The 17,364-nt window shown below is 41.0% G+C and overlaps 1 protein-coding gene across 1 annotated transcript in view; it reads left to right on the top strand.

The window, feature by feature from the left end:
* Positions 1 to 17,364, top strand: part of LOC102012974 (ubiquinol-cytochrome-c reductase complex assembly factor 1) — an 87,223-nt gene that overhangs the window by 26,909 nt on the left and 42,950 nt on the right. Inside the window, exon 6 of the mRNA XM_005384797.2 lies at positions 4,772 to 4,829. Coding sequence (XP_005384854.1) covers positions 4,772 to 4,829 — 58 coding nt within the window. The remainder of the gene's footprint in view (positions 1 to 4,771; positions 4,830 to 17,364) is intronic.

Here is a 17,364-nt window from a genome sequence, read left to right on the forward strand (position 1 = left end):
TTTAGCTATTACAAATTGTGCTGCTATAAACATGGGTGCACATATATCGCTGTGATTTCATGCTTTCAGATCTTCTGGGAAATACCCAGAAGGGGAATGACTGGGTTGAATGGGACCTCTAGACCTAGTTTGCTGAGAAATCTCCAAACTGATTTCCACAGTGGTTTTACCAGCTATTTAATAAAAACCTTCACCCTCAGATGTCCTTTTAATATTTGATTCAATAAATAATTCAGAAATGTATTGCAATTATCTTTAACTTTTGTATTAGTACATAATAAAATGTTCACAATACATACATTTATTATAATTATTCTGAAAGAATGTTTAGTAGCTATCTTTGTCTTAGTCAACTCCTGATTATTAAAGGTTCTTGGGTTAATATGGTGTTAAACAGTAAGACTGTTATTACATATTTAAGTTGATATGTCATATTTTAACTTATAGCTTGTTGCAAACTACAAAGTTGAGTTTATTAAAGTTGTAATCATTATATACTAATAACTCACATTTATATACAGGAGTGTGCTTTTGCATTTGTTTCATTTAAAGGTTATAAAATCTTGTGGTCTGCCTGAAAGGGCTTGTATTGTTTATTTTTGTTTTGCTTTAGAAACAGTTGAGACTTAAAGAAGCTAAGTCACTGGCCCAAGATTGCTTAGCCAAGCCTTGCACCTGTGTTGTCTGGCTTAAAATCCAGGGATTTCCCCACTGAAACATACTGCCTGTGTGAATGAAAGTTACCGTGACGTAGAAATTTTAATCTAGCGTAATATTTTTGTGCTTTGTTATATTTAAATGAAAACTACCTCTGTGAGATGTTGTGTTAGTATCTTGAACTGATATTTGTACATAGTATGGCACGTATATCTCAGTGAACTTTGTCCTAGCTTTTCCTTCGATATATACACCCTAAGGTAGCAGTAGATTTTTTGGTGCTAGCACTCTTCAGATTTTCTAAGACTTAGACAGTTGCCTAATAGGACCTATAGCATGTTCATTTGTATTTTGTGCCCTTGTGGTCCATATTTGTCATTGGTGGGTAGAGTAAGTTTTAAAATCAAACCTAAGTGATTCCAAAGTGTGGCTAGTGAATAAAAAGGAAGCAAATTTGGAAAGTACTACGTGGAGGCAAAAGATTTAAAACTCTATAAAACAATGTGACTAACATTGGCTTAGATTCCAGTGAGTAGGTCAGATAGGTTTGGAGTGAGAGAAGGGAATGTATATTGCTTCCCAAGACCACCCCTTTAAAAGTGGCCATTGCTCACTTGGGTGTTTGATATTGTAGGGCGTGACTTGTAGAGTCCTGAAGATAGAGAGCATTTGGTGCCTGGCCAGTGTCATCCTTCCCTAGCAAAAGTGAAGCTGGTACCATTTCTTGAAGATTGAATGTGAGTTGTTTACTCATGGTATATTGGGCCGGCTAAGCTCTTGAATAGCCTCCCATAAAATGCCAAAGTTATAGACACGCTCATGTCAGTGTTTAAAGGTTTAACTCCGGAGAGCTAGGTATTGGGGGTTTGGAGTAGTAAGAAACATTAGCGCTTTTGTTTCTACTGTGTTCTGATGATAGCCCTCGTCTGTCATAATGAGTGTGCTGCCGAGTTTGAGATGGATTCCTGACTGCTCTTTTGGAGATCAGTTCTATGAAGAGTGCTTAGAGCAGAGATAGCCAGTCAGCAGAGCCTACATTTAATTCCAGACCGTTGTCTGTATCCTGTTTTGTTTTTGGCCCCTAAGAGGCTAATTAATTACTTTAGAGAAGAGGATCTTTTTTTCTTTTTTTTTTACATCTTTTTGAGACAGAGTCCTGCTATTCAGTTTAGGCTGGCCTTGAGCTCACTTTGTAGGCCAGGCTGGTCTCAAACTTGCAACGATCCTCCTGCCTCAGCCTCCTCAGTGCTGGGATTCCAGGCGAGTATCCTTAGTGAGTAAGTTCTGCATCAAATGGGTTGAGGTTCACCTCAGTTGCTTTATTGATACAGTCTTAAATAATTTGTGAAGGATTTATTTGGTTCTTTGTTTTGGGGTGTTTTGTTTTGTTTTTGGTACCAGAAATTGAACTCATGACCTTACGCTTGCCAAGTAGGTGCTGTGCCCCTGAGCTATATCCCCAACCCTGTTTTGTTTTGTTTTGTTTTGAGATAGGGTCTTACTGTATAGTTCAGGCTGGGCTGGAACTATGTAGCCTAGGCTAATATTGAACTTGTGGTGATCCTCCTGCCTCAGTCTCCTGAGTGTTAGGATTACAGGTGTGCACCACCACATCTGGCCAGCTAGTGAAGTTTTTAAAAAATTATTTAAACCCTAATATTTAAATAATTCAGTGAAGGACAGTTATGAATATTTGTTGAGTACCTATTAAGTACTAGCCATTTTGCTAAACATTTCCTAGGCCTTATCTCATTGAATCTTCACAGAAGCTATGTAAGGCAGATTATTCTCTTCCCCCCATTTATACAGAGAAGAATACCAAGGCACTGAGAGAGGCTTAGTGACTTTGCCCAGTCACATAGCAAGTAAGGGTAGAGTGAGGGCTTTGAATCAGGCAGCTTAGCCCTGTATTAAAATGTGTTATTACTGCCATAATCAAGGCAGAGATCATCACAGGTTTTAACTCTCTCAGGTATGTAAATGCATTTCATTGAGTTAAAGAAGGTGCTATATTTTTATGTTCCTTATAGTCAACATTCATGGGTTTTATTTTTTAGGGGTTTGCTCTGTGGGCTTCTGTTCTAACCCCAGTGGTACAAGGACTCAATCACATGCCAGCACTTTTCTCATTCTCAGCCCTGAGCTGACCCCTAGAAGGGAAAACTATGACCCAGGGCCAGCTGCTGGCCTGTCTGTCTGTCTGTGCTCTCCAGCCCAAGAACTGATTCCCTCTCTGAGGAAACTGGAGAGTTTCCTCAGAAACTGCTGAGAGGCTTTGATGTAGAGGTAGCAGTTGAACAGATTGTCCTTTAGAAGTAGCCAAATTTCATTTTCCAGATTGAAAGACAGACTTCCAAGAAAACTTTTCTTTTTAATGTTTTGTTCTAGCATCCAATAAAAGACCCAACTTCAGATCCAGGTTTGAGAGTTTCTCAAGGCTATTCTTGTTCTAGGTGGAGGGCAGTTGGCCCCCTCTCAGATGGCATGTGTCTTAATAGCTGTGTGGCTGGCCAGGCCAGCCTTCACTCCCTCCTGCTGGATTTGGAGCAGAAGTCCACTTGACAGCTGCTGGGCACCTCCCAGCAGGCTCATCGGAGTACTTTAATGTCACTCTGTAACAGACCTGGATTCATCCCAACCTTTGCCACTGGCTTAATAATATTGTGACTGCTTACAGGTTATTTAGCCCCTTCCCTGACTCTCCACTCAGTATTGGGGATTGAATCCTTCCTCATGCATGCTAAACAAGTGCTCTAGTGCTAAGCTACGTTCCCAGCCCTCTTTTTTATTTTATTTTGAGAATCTTGCTAAGTTACCCAGACTGCCATCGTCTTGTCTGTACCTCTTAAATAGCTGGGATTATAGGCATGCACCACAACACTTGACTAGAATTTTGTGAGTTCATTTACTCATTTCTAAAATGAGGGTTCTAGCCAGGCATGGTGGTACATGCCTGTAATCCTAGCACTCAAGAGACTGAGGCAGGAGGATTGCCATGAGTTTGAGCCAGCCTAAGCTACACAATGAGTTCAAGACAGCCTGAACTACTTAGCAAGACCCTGTCTCAAAATTAATTAATTAATTAATTACATGAGGGTTATGCTTCCCTCAGGGTTAAAGTGAAGGTTAAATGAGAGGATGTATTAACATTACTAGTAGTGGGCCTGGCGTGTATTGTGGGTCCTTCTTAGGGTTGGTTTCCAATCTTAGTATTAATGAAGTAGTTACACAATAAGCCCACAGTGAGCACGCTCCCTGTTAGTACTGGTGATGGTTAGTATGCCGTGCAGTATCCTGCCCTGTTTTACCTCCTAGTGACCCCTCTTTGTCATCCCTTAGTAACTGTGTAACCCACCAGTTGTTGAAAGGCAAAAGATGTCACTTCTTTCTATTGTCATTGCCCCAAAGGGCAGATTCTACCATAAAGACCCAACTTTCCCGTGGATTCTCTTTTTTCCTCATCCATTTGTTCTAGTTTTTCTCCTGTCCTTGTGTTTTCAGTGGGAATTCCCTTATCCAACTAGAGGCATTTCTTAGAGTTCTGAAAGTTAAGAGGCCTGGATGTCTGAGCACAGACCTGATTTGTGGGATCTGAAACCAAGGAGGCACCCTGCGCAGTTTTGTCATTCTTGGAGTGATGAACAGCCTTCATGAATATAACCTGCTTTCTTATTCAGTGGCAGCTCACAAGAGCCCCGTTTATTTCTCCTGCTCATTTGAATAAATTGTTCAATATACCTGTGACCATACCACACTGGAGCACCTCAAAGGAAGAAGAGAGGAAAAGGAGACCAGAAAAACTAGAACTAGAACCCTAGAAATCATTTAGGCCACATTCTGCATAATGAGGAAACAGATTCAGAGGGAAAAGTGATTTGCCCAAGGCCGCACAGCAAGGCGCTGACAGGGCTGAAACAAGAAGGCTGGTTGTCTGTGTTCAGTTTTCTGTCGCTCCATGGGCTTCCGTATGTTTCCGCTGTTCTTCTCTGTGAAAGCCTAATAAACATGGTATTGCCAGATATTTTAGTTGAACACATTCTTACCAGTATCTAAAATATAGTCAGTATGCCTCTTTTGAACTCTGACTTAGTTATATTTTATTGTTATTTTTTAGGGTGTCAGATGCCAGATACATTCAATTCCTGGTTTCTTATCACCCTACTTCATGTCTGGTAAGTGAACAACTGAAGTGAAATCACTATTTTTGTTTTGTTTTCCTTTGCCCTGTTGACTTGTAAGGTATGGCCTTCAACAGGGCCGATTATATGAAATGGCAGTTATTCAGGCATAAAAAAGTGTTCCTTTCATTTTAATAACTGGTGTCTTGAAGCACATTTTTATTAAAGGTCAAAGCATAGGCCCAGAAAGAAACTAATATTTGTAGGAGTTTTTCAAAGAACATCTGACTCTGTGAACAATGCTATCAGTATCTCGCAGAGACTCTGAGCTTAGGTGGAAAGTTCTGTCCTTTGGCTGTTTTAGGAAAGCTCACATTTACGTAAAAGTGGTTTGAATTGTGAGAATCCGTGGTCATTTTCATTGCTGGTCATCAGAAACCTATAACAAATTATAGCGCTGACATTTATGTCCTTACCTCTAAAATGTGCATGCAGGTTAGATTCATGCCGGTTTGTTGCATGTAAAAATATTTGACACTTTAAACAGTATATTTTTTCTTCAACTGTGAAATAAGTAGCCAAAAAAAAATCAATTTTTCATCTACTGTTACTCAGTATTAAAGGTCAGAGGAGTATTGGAGTCACTGAAGTGGGGGCTGGGGAATGTATTTTTTGAGTTGCCAGATCTTGGGAAAGTAAATTCTGGAGAACTGAGTTTACTACTTTGACCACTGACTATCTGAGGAACGTGGGGAATGACCACCTTGTCAAAAGGACTCTTGTTGGAGAGCTTTCAGCTGAGCCTTGCGTCACAGGACTACTATATAAAGACTTTATGGTTTTGATCACCTCTGAAGTGTTTCTTCTGAACTCACATTGTCACCAAGTTTGGCAAAGGAGCCTAAGGTAGCAGTTTATTTTATGTTATTATTTTTCCAAGCTGGCAGCTTTTTGAGTGCACACTACTGGACACTTTGCTATGAACTAGGGATAGTTCTCAAGAAACCTACCGTCTAGTGGGGGGAGATAAGACTCATAAAATAATCAGTTATAAACAGGGATGGCTAAGTTCTGTGCTAAATGTAAGCAATGCTTATATGATCACAGGAAGGTATAACTATCAAAGTCCTTCTTAGTTTCACCTCGTAGCTCTTTGAAACATGCCATGGCTGGTAGGCAGTTGAGAAGGCAGGCAGTGTGTTTTTGGTCTTTGTGGTGAAGGTTAAGGAGAGGGTACAGGGAAAGAAGCTGGGTCTAATGAGGGGAAAACTACTTTTTCAAAAGCTGAGCGCTGCAGAGGTGGCACTGGAGAATTACTCACTGGAAAGGTGGGAGGGTGAGAGAAGGCTAAGCTATTCCCAGAGGAGCTCAAAGATAATATTCAGAGCCCGAATGAAAGAGTCTTTATTGCCTATATAGCTAGAGGTATCAGAGTGGTAGAGGGAGTGGATGGCAAAATAAAATATATAATCCTTGTAACCACATCCTAAGGTCAATACCTGACTAATAGCGGCTGGGAGAACCTTGAAACTAGTGGTAGTTCTCTAAAGTTTCCAAACTATGTCCACTGAGCTTTCCTTGCTGAGGTTGGTTAAGTTTCTCAGAGTACAGTGTACCGCTACCATTTAAGCATGGGAGAGGGAGGCTGTCTGCTTTAAGTCTACACTTGGTGCCCCTCCATCTTCTTCCTTGCTCTTAATTTTGATGATCTGCAGGTTTGGGTGGAATGAATCAGTAGCTTTTTGATTAGAATTAGCAAACTCTTACTGATGATATACCATGTGTTTGGGAGCATGGTTTGTTGAAAAGAAGGCTACAACATGGTATATACCTTAAAGAAACTTCAGTGAAAAGCAAGCGTAAGGTACAATTGCCTGTAGTGGATGATAATGAAATACTATGCAGAGGACACAGGAAGATGCTGTGGAGGTGCACAAGGAAGTGTGACTAAATCCAGATTTGGTGGCAGCGAGTGAAAGGTACATTAGATAAAGACTGGCTGTAGACTTGGGGTATAGCTCAGTGGTAGAGTGCTTGCATGCACGAGGCCCTGGGTTCAAGCCCTAGCGTCATCCACAAAAAAGTGACTGTAGTAAAGGTAACATGGAGGGTAGGTAGAATTTCTGTTAGAGAAAAGGGAGGCATTTTAGGTTAGAGGATATCGGTAGCAGAGGTCAGAACATGTACAAAAACATGGAATGTTTGAGGGCAGCCAGCTGTCCGAAGAGTCTGGGGCAGGTTTATGGAGGAATGTAGTAGAAGGGTCACCAGAAGAATAGTTGAGGGCCCAATTGTGATCCTCCAAGAAGAACTGGAGAGAACTATCTCTTCTAAGGGATAGGGGCTAGGAGGGTTGATGGAGCCACCCCTAGTCTGTGGAGGAGTTATGTTCATTTAGCCCTGTTCTCGTTGCCTGAAGCCCCAGGAGAGTAACTGAGGGACAACCAGATCGGAAATTACAGCAGTTGGCACTGATTGGCTAGAGACACAAGGATTGAAGTCCTTTCGAGGTAGACTGAGAGAGAGAGAAGTGGAGAGGCTTAGAAAACGGTCATAAATACAAAGACTCCTCTCCCCCCAAACAAAACCAGACTCCTAAATAAAGAAACCCTGGTGGCAGGTTTTCTAGAATGTTTGCTAGATTACCAAGGGTAGTAGTTCTGTTTTGGGTCTTAGAATAGGGAGAGGATGTTTCACATCTTGTTAGTTCCCTGGAGGAGATGTTGATGTTTCATTTATCCTGCCTGCTTTTTCTGGTTTCAAGGTTTTTTTGTGAATTGAGATTTAGGACTAGGACCCTCTCAGGTTCCTATAAAACCTTTATCTATTCATGTGAGCTCACAGCTGCAGAAACTATATGTCCACTGTCTTTGTTGAACAATATTAGTATTGACTGTGACTGCTGGAAAAATGCTGGAAGAGCTAGCTGTCTGAGTTACCGGCATCCCTGCGTGGACTTGATAAAAGCAGCCATCCTCCTGTTTGCCTTATCTTGGCCATTGACATTGTGAGTCCATTCAGACCTCCATACCAGAGAGCTGAGAGTTCTCCTTTAGTCACCAGTCACCTAATGAAAGCTTTTGCCTGTAAGCTGTAATAACAAATGCATTTTACTTTGTGGCCCAGAATATACACGTATGTCTGATTCAAAAGTTTTCTAAAAAATTGTCTTTACATCTTTATAGTGTCTGATAATCTCCAACATTTTCTATTCCATTTGAATTCATTTTAAGCAGAAATTCATGTCAGCACTAAAGTGATTTCACAGGGTTTACAACCACCAGTCCCTGAAAACTGGTCTTTGGCCTCTGGCTTCCCTCTCCTCGTTCGTTTGGTCCTCTCATTACAAATTGGATGCCCTCTTCTGTCAATTCCTTAGCGTGACATTCGTATGACACCATATATGGCCTGTGCTGCCTGTGCTAGTTTTTTTTTATGCCATTCTGCACAAGTTCTCTTTTGTGTAGAATGCCTTTTTCCTTTGTCTCCACTTGACCAACTCCTATTTCTCCTTCAGTCCCAATTAAGGTATTATCTACTTCTTGAAGTCTTCCCTTCCCTCTGAACACAGCTCCTCATCTATGTCCCTTTCGTATTTTTCCATTTTTAAAAGTTAAAATTTTAACTGATACATAAAATCATAAAAATTGTACATATTAGTGGGCTGCCATGTAGTGGTTTGATACATACACATGTATACATATATGTGCTTTTTTTTAAGACCGGGTCTCACTATGTAGTTCAGGTTGGCCTGGTCTCACAGTGTAGCCCAGGTGGACCTTGAGCTGCCTCAGCCTCCTAGGTGCTAGGATTACAGATGTGTGCTGCCATACCCGGCTCTTTTTTTTCCCTTTCCCTCCCGCTCCTTCTCCTTCTTCTCCTATTTTTTGTGGTGGACTCATTAAATCCAGGGCTTCACACATGCGAGGCAGGCACTCTACCACTGAGACAGATACATTGCCAGCCTTCTTCTAGCTTTTTGAAACATACAGTCTACTATCATTAGCTGTACTCAGCCTAATGTGCAGTAGCACACCAGAGCTTCCTGCTCCCGACTGTAACTTAGTACCCACCGATCAAACCTGCCCCCAGCCCAGTCTCTGGTAACCACCCTACTCTCAAACTTCCTTGAGATCAACTTTTTAGAGTTCACGTATGAGCACATCCTTGTCTCTTCATGTGCCTGGCTTATTCACTTAACATGATAATTTCCAATTCCATCCACATTGTCTTAAATGATGAGTCCCTTAGTGTTTTGCATACTCTACCATGGCATTCATCATATGCCTTTTTTTTTTTCCAGTATTGGTCATTGAGCCCAGGGGTGCTCTACCATTGAGTGACATCTCGGCCCTTTATTTTTTTGTTTTGAGGCAGGGTCTCACTAAGTTGCCTAGATGGGACTTGAACTTGTGATTCTCCTGCCTCAGCCTTTCTTAGTGTGAGGGATTACAGGTGTGCACCTGTGCTCATCATGCAACATTTTAATATTGTATTAATCTTCTTTGTGATGGTGATTTTATTAAGAGCAGGGATTATTTTTGTTATATTTGTATTTGATTCCTTCCCCTCAGTCCCACTATTCTTATTTTGCATCAGTAATTTTTTTAGTGAAAAACAACTGTATTAGAAATTTTAATAAGAATTTAAACCCAACAGCTGAGGGGAGAGGCAGAAAAAAAGAATTTAAACCCAACAAACATTTTTATTTTAAAATATTTAGTTAAAAATTAAAATTGCATAATTTAAGGTATACAATATAATGATTTGATGTGTATCAGCAAGTGCTTATTAAATAACTGATGGCTCTGGATCTGCCTCATTTCCATGACAACTGAAAGGCTCCTGGCCTCTGCCAATTGGTCAGATGAGAGCGGCAACGATCCATTCCTACTTAAGCCTCCTTTTGGAGGGGGATTAATGTAGCTTGAGTTTATATTGCCATTGTGCCGGTAGATTTGTAGACTCTTGCTGCTTCAAACTGTCATCATAACCACAGGGGCCGGAGTTATAGCTCAGCTGCACAAGCGCCTGCCTGGACAGTGCAAGGTCCCAAGTTTGATTCCCGGTACCAAAAAAAAAAAAAAAACCCAGCCCACCAAAGTAACAAATTAGAAGTACCTGCTTATTCTTAAACATAAATTCATAAGGCAAGCATATTGGCAGTCCAGTAATCCCAGCACTCTGAGAGGCTAAGACAAGATCCCAAGATTGAGCCAAGCCTATGCAGTTTAGCAACTCAGTGAGACCCTGCCTCAAAGTGAAAAGGGTTGGGTATGTAGCTCAGTGTGAAGGCTGAATTCAATCCCCAATACTGAAAACAAAAATTAATAAAATGAAAATATTTATTCTCCAGTTGAGCCTACTGTGCAACAGACACATCTGTTCCCTGACTTCTTGTGGGGAGAGAGACATTAATGAAATACCACTGTGGTAGGTACTGTGAGGGGAAGTGGTAAGTGTCATGGGAGGAGGGAACCTAACAGTATCAGCCAGGGAGGGCTTTGCTGCTGCGGCCTCATTTACATGACATGTGAAGAATGAGAAGTGAAAGGGGATGAAACAGCTTTCCATGTATGTAGAAGGATCTAGTGGTTTTCAAACCTTGTACCAGCAGAATCTTTTTTAAAAATGAGATCTAGCGCAACCCATTTGGGACACCTCCTGTCTCTCAGGAGCTATTCGTATTCCCCCAGTAAATTTTCCTATTCTTATAAATACATAAATTAATTAATTAATTTGGAAAATGAAATCTCATGCTCAGCCACAATTACATAAATGTAGAAAAGACTGCTGCTTGGATTGAAGGAGATGGGAATGACCTGCTCCCGGTCACATCTCTACAGTGTGGCTGCTGAAAAGGGGCCGGTACGTAGCTCCATGAAAACTCAAGTTAAAAGCCACAGCTCTAGTCCAATTCCTATGTTTTATAAATGGAGAGACAGTTTGACAGTTTTATAGCATTTGTCACTGGCCACATGGATAACAGTGGAGGACAGAAGACAAACCCAAAGCTGACTGTGTGGATGGCTCCTTCTGTGCTGCTTTGCTTCCTGCCCAAATGTCCCCTTTGGGTTGTCAGGGGGCCACAGCTCCCTTCCTTTGAATATGAACAGCAGCGTAAGCACTTGCTGATTATAAGTGGGCACTGTATTTCTTGTTGGGACTCAGCAGCTGTGTCCTGCTAAGCCCTGAACATAGAATAGGGAGGATGAGGTACAGAGCACATGGGGGCACAGGAGAAGGGGTTGCCTGGGATGGTCAAGGAGAACTGTTGCATTGGCCTTCTGGAGGCTCGAGCCAGAGGGCATGGGTTTGAGGAGTTATTAGTGGAAGAAGTCATTGCAAATTTCTTTTTAGCAAGTTTTAAGTGATGAGGGAAAGTGAGAGGATGTTCATTAGGAGAAACAAGAAAGTGGGGGAGCATTTTGTTGCTTTATTTATTGTGGTGTTAGAGATTAAACCCTGCACCTTTGCACTGAGCTACATACATCCCCGGCCCTTTTATATTTTGAGTCAGGGTCTTGCTTAATTACTAAATTGCCCAGGCTGAGCTTAGACCTGTGACCCTCCAGTCACAAGCTTCCAGAGTACTGGAGTTACAGGCACGGGTGACCATGCCTGGCTTGTTGTTGTTTTATTTTAAGCAGGGGAAACACTGGAATGTTGTTATAAGCTGAAGGGAAGAAGCCTCTGGGAAAGAAGAGAAAGGAGTAAAGAATACGAGTGGAGGGGTTGGAAAGCAGACAAGTGCCAGTCTCAACCCAGCCAGAGAATTGCCCTGCAGACACTGGCAGCCTTTGCAAGGGGCTCTTTAAAATCACCACGGCAGTTTTGATGCAGCTGTAAAGCTCTCAGGCTCCTGTCTGATTCCAGCAGCTCCAGACCTGCTATATATGGTGTTTCCTAGCCATGTGCACATCCCCTTCCTCCTTCCCACAGCCACAGTTGCTCTCTCTGTTCAGACACTCAGACGTGTAGACTTTTTTTCCCTCTAAACTAAAGGCCTGTGCAGCACTTTTGTTTGTGTTGCATAACCTAAGTGTACAGATACCTGCTAATAGGAGCCTGTTCTTATAGTGGGTCCGACAAGCAGCCCACCAGCCAGATACAGCTCTTGGAGGTAGCTCTGTGTCAGGTGAGATGGCTTCAGGAAGTGCCTTACCCACTTTTCTGTTTGCCCACAAACTGTCAGTGGCCCCCATAATCCCTTGAAGGGTTAGGCTTCATGGAGAGGGCTTTTAGGAAACCAGGTGGAGATAGCCATGTACATAGCCCTGGGAAAGGGTCAGTGTGCCAGCTCACAAATAAATGAACCATTCATTAGCACACTGCTGGGGCTTGAGTGTGGCCATGTAGGCTCAGCTTTCTTGGCCTCGGCCAGTGACAGAGGAAGGGAAACAAACTTCATGAAAGTCCCCTTTGGGGTTCTTTCCTCACAGCCAGTGTGACAAACTTGCCCAGGTGCCCACTAGTCTTCGCTGAGTTAAAAATCAGATCCCCTTGTAGCAGCTTATAAACTACCACATTTGCAAAACAAGGCCAAAACACAACTGGCATTGTCAGAGGCCCAAGCAGAGCCAGTGAGACAGGATGTTCAGAATTGCCAATAGGTGGCAGGAGGTCAGAATCGGGAATAACAAGAATTCTTCCCTTGCAAGTTGAGACCAAGAGAAGGAAGTTGTGGCTAGGAAACTTTCCTGTTCCTTTTAATTCTGCAGATACTGTTGTTGTCTTCCCAGTCGTCTTATTTAGCAGGAAGAGGCTCTTGGTGCTGCGTTGTCACTGAGTAGAGGAAATAGGATAGGAGACACTGTGGCTTGCGGGAAGAGGGGAAGCTCAGGCTTCATTTCAGCTCCTCTCTTCACTGTGCAACTTCGTTACTTAAGCTCCTTGATTTTCTTTTCTGTGAAATGGGCACAAGTTATGATGGCTATATTATAGGTAGATTGAGGGAGATAATGAGGACTTAAGGGGCTGGGGATTTAGCTCAGCAGCACAGCGCCTGCTTGGCAAGTGCAAGGTTGTGAGTTCAATTCCCGGTACCGGGGGAAAAAAAAATGAGGACTTAATAAATGGTGGCATGCATTATCTAATGTAACGTAGAGTCCATACCTTTGGCCCTTTATTATTAGAGTCTCCTAGTCAGGGAGTTCTTCTTTTGTCTCCTGCATCTGTACTTGCCTCTTAGAGAGATTAGGGAGCTGTTAAAGAAGGCTTGAATTTTCTTTTTTTTTCTTTACTAGCTGTGTTATTTGGCTTCCTTATATGTAAAAGAGATCAGTATTATTTATGAGCCATTGGAATCACTGAGAGACAAGGATAGTACTGTGACGCTTAAAACCTCAATAATAAATTGTGGGTTTAAGAACATCATCAAACTTGGGAGAAGCAGTTAAAAATGCTCCTAAACTGAGGATAGTTTATGAACAGAATTAAGTCTATATTCAGAGTAGGTGCTTAGTAAATACTCATTAGATGAATGGTTAAATTAATTATTTAATATAAGAATCTTTTATTAATCTTTTTAATATTTATTTTGCATTCTTAAGGGCAATTTTTATGTTTTAGCATGGAGCACCTCCCCACAAAAAGCTCTGAAATTATGAAGTTGAATCAGTGACAAAACATGACTTGACCTCAACATTTAGCAGAAGCATTTATTATGAGGAATGCAGTATATGCATGTAAATTCAGTGTGAAGTAGAGCCCTTCTGTTCTTTTGTTTAAGCTTAGTAAAACATCATGATTGTATGGTCAGACTGTAACACTTGTTGGCTTTGTTTTGCAGTGGGTGCTGGGATCATCAAGTTTTTGTTTCGGTTAACCATTTTGAATTTATTTTATTCATTCTCCTTTCACCTTCCTATATGCCTGCACCTTTTTTAGATGATTCAGGCTGTCTTAACTGTATTTTGCCACACTGTTGTTTTTGAGCTGCACTGGATAGATTTACCTATCCTGTTGAATCTCAATTGCTCTGTTGGTGTGTGTGTGTGTGTGTGTGTGTGTGTGTAATAAAAATTTAGTTTTCTCCTTTCCAGATAGATTCCCAGCAATTACTTTTTGTTGTTATAGGTATGTTTACCTCAAGTTAGCCATCTTTTCTTTCTGGTCTACATTTTCTAGTGTGATGCTAATTTTGTGACTTAAATTACCCTTGTGAGGATTCCGTAGGGTTTGTTTTAAGCATTTAAACCTTTAAAAATTTTATTTTTATTAGTTTTGCAGTACATAATGACTGTATTCATTGTGGGCAGCTGGTACATGTATGTAGCACACCTTAATTCTTTAAAACCCACAGCACCCCCCCATCTCTTGGTTGGTCTAAGCATTAAAGGAGGCAAACAAGTAAACAAAATAGTATGACTCGGGGATTAGGTTTTTTTTTTTTTCTTCATGTGTTAAGGATTCTCCTAGGGCCTCACACTGAGCTATATTCCTAGCCAGTTTGTTTTGTTTTGTTTTGCTTTTTGCTTTGAGACAGGGCGTTGTTAAGTTGCTCGGGCTAACTTTGAACTTGCAGTCCTCCTGCCTCAGCCTGCCAGTAACTAAGATTATAGGTGCACCATCATGCCTAGCTTTTTGGGGTATTTACTCCTCAGAGACTTGGTTTTCTCAACTGTGAGATGAGGTGATAGGGAATACCAAGCACCTGGCACGTGGTTGTATTAGCTGTTAATGGTAGCATGTGCTCATTTTTCCTATTTAAGGTTTTTTTTTTTTTTTTTTTACTTAGTCATTTTTTAGAGAAACAAATTTTTTGATGGAGAAAATCAAAGTTGTTGAATAAATTAGTGTAAGTCTGTTATCTCTGGTGTCCAGAAAAGATTTCACTGGTATGGATGTCTGTAGTTGTGGATGAAACACAAAATTGGAGTTGAGATTTCTTCACTTCTATCCTTTTTGTAATGTACAAAGTGTTTTCTCAGGAGAGTTTGTATAAAATGATATCATGCAGAAAAAAGGAAAAGAAGCTATTTATGTAAAAGGAATATATGTGAATTTGTACGTGTGTAGATTATATGTGGAATTATTCCTAAGAAACTAGTAACTGTAGTTTCTTTAGGGAGAGGAATTAGTTAGCTAAGGGATAAAGGTAGAAAGGAGACTTAACTTTATTACCATGTGCATGTATTACCTATTTAAAACAGAGAAGACAGTAGACTGAATGTGGTAAGTAAACTTCAGTCAAGGTCAGGTGGTCTAGGAGTTGGCCTTCAGCAGCTTGTCTGGACATTCCAGGGAGCTGACTGTCTAAGATGGGGGCCATGCCTTTAGCTCTGCCTCTTCTTTGAAAAGATAAAAACAAAAGGTCTTCACAGCAGGATTGTTCTTAACTATCTAGAGAATTTGATTCACAATTTAGGGCAAAAATTAGTTGAAGCTGGGTGTGATGCTACACACCTGAGATCCCAACACTCTGGGAAGTTGGGGTAGGAGATCAAAAGTTCCAACCCAGGTTGGGCAATTTAGCAATGTAAACAGACTATCTCACAAAGAAAGAAAAAATTAGGTCAGTTTTTCACCAGATGAATATAGTACTGGTGATTTGATAGCCCCGAGGAACAGATTTGTTTGTTTGTTTGTTTCTTATTTATTTTGAGTGTTTTTGAGATAGGTTTTGCTAGGCAGTTCAATTGAGGCTGACCTCACACTCACAGCAGTCCTCCTGCCTCAGCCTCCCAAGTGCTGGAATTACAGGCATGTGCTGCCATACCCAGCCAAAGGATCAGAATCTTATTTTCCTAGTAGAACTCAGGGGAATCTTTAATATGCTTGCTGTTGATAGGAAAACTGATTCTTGGTTTGTGTTTATAACTTTACCTAATGTGATAAAATTTGCTGTAGAGCCTTAATTTTGAAAAAATTTTGCATCAACAAGTACCCATTGAACTAATTGGGTGCGGTATTTTAGGAGCAATTTGAATTTTCCCTCCTTTCATTTAAAGGCTTCAAGCCATACTTTTGTTAGTATCAACAGTTAGGTACAGGCCATTACAAACCATGGGGATTGTGTAGCTCCAAAGACAGTACAATTTTGAGTGTGTGTTTCTGGACAGACAATTTTGATTATCATCGTTCTCCTAACCAAAGTTGTCGTTTTCTAGTCCTGATGATGCGAGTATTTAATTATAGGGCTGATGGTGGAAAGAAAGGGTGCCTTTTCAGAGGCTCATCTGTTCTGGATGCTGAGGTGCTGAGCTTGTCCTCTCTCTTCTTCGCAGTGGCTCACCATTGTCTTCTTAGTCCAGAAAAATCCATGCTGTTTCTTAGTGTGACATGTCAAAGGCCTTCTGGCTTCAATTCCTACATCCTATCCTCCCACAAATCTCGGTATTCATTGTTCCATTAACATGTGCTGACCTTGTCTCTATCCTGTCTTTGCTTTTAATGTTCTATCTGCTGGAAAGTCCCCTTATCTTTCATCTGTACATGTCCAACTTCAGCTCATCCTTCCAAGCCCCAGGTATGTTTTCCTTTCCATGAAACCTTCTCTGATCCTTCTCATGCAAAAGTAGTTCCCAAACTTTACTGCACTTTTCTCTTGGGATACATAATGTATTCTCTTTTAAGGCTTTTTGTATGTGGTGAATTTTACCTCCTCTGGGAGACAAACTCCTCCTTGAAGGCTGGGTTCTAGTATTAGACATCACTATGACATGCACACATCTAACTCCATACCTTCACATGGTAGTAGGAGCTTAATTTATGTTCATCGGGTGAACTTTCCATCTCTTTCTTGAGAGTGACTTCATTTTTTGTTACCTTTGTAACCCAGATAACCATTTGAGCTGAGAGTTATCTGTAAGAGCTATAGAATAAGTTTGTGCTATGAAACTAAAAACACCTCATCCCATGTTGATATAGTTAGAGAGTTTATGGTCTGAGAAAATCTGTGCTTTTAAACCTCAGAGGGCAGGTGTATTAGCAAACAGAATTTTCAAATAAATGAAGAATTCCATTACCTCACTATTACTGTTGATGAATTGGCCTCTGATGACACTTAAGCATCAAAACACAGTGTCTTTTCAGGTGAGAGACTAAGGAACGATTTTATTAACTTAGACAAGTCTTACGAAAACAAACTGCTGGACTTTCCTAGTTTGTTTCTGCGTTGGATTATGCTCTGTATCAGTGATGGTGAACCCATAGCTTGTGTGCCACAGCAGGCTGTTTGTATCATTGAAAGCTCTAAAAGTTCACTATCACTGCCCTATGTCATGTAAAATAGCCCAGTCTTTTTGCATAGCCTGTTTCATTGTTGTATCAAAGTGCTATCTCTCAGGCACTGACTGGTTCGAAGGTAGCAAATTTAGAATCACAGTAACAAATCCCACAAGATATTAGGTAGTCATCCTTATGTCAGATGGCTGCACTTCGCCAGACATTCTCCTGTGACAGTCAAGCTCTCTACTTGTTGAGGTCACCCATTCCATCATTCATAACCTCAGACACTCCCATTAGAAAGTTTTTGTTTTCATTGTTCAGTGCTGAGTAAGTCTTTCTCCTATGGTTCACCCTTTGGTTTTGATTTTAACTCTGTGATAGAAACATTGTGTCATCACTTTTCTACAGTTGTCTATCT

The sequence above is a fragment of the Chinchilla lanigera genome, unplaced genomic scaffold, assembly GCF_000276665.1.
Source record: "Chinchilla lanigera isolate Chin_1 unplaced genomic scaffold, ChiLan1.0 scaffold00021, whole genome shotgun sequence".
NCBI lineage: Eukaryota > Metazoa > Chordata > Mammalia > Rodentia > Chinchillidae > Chinchilla > Chinchilla lanigera.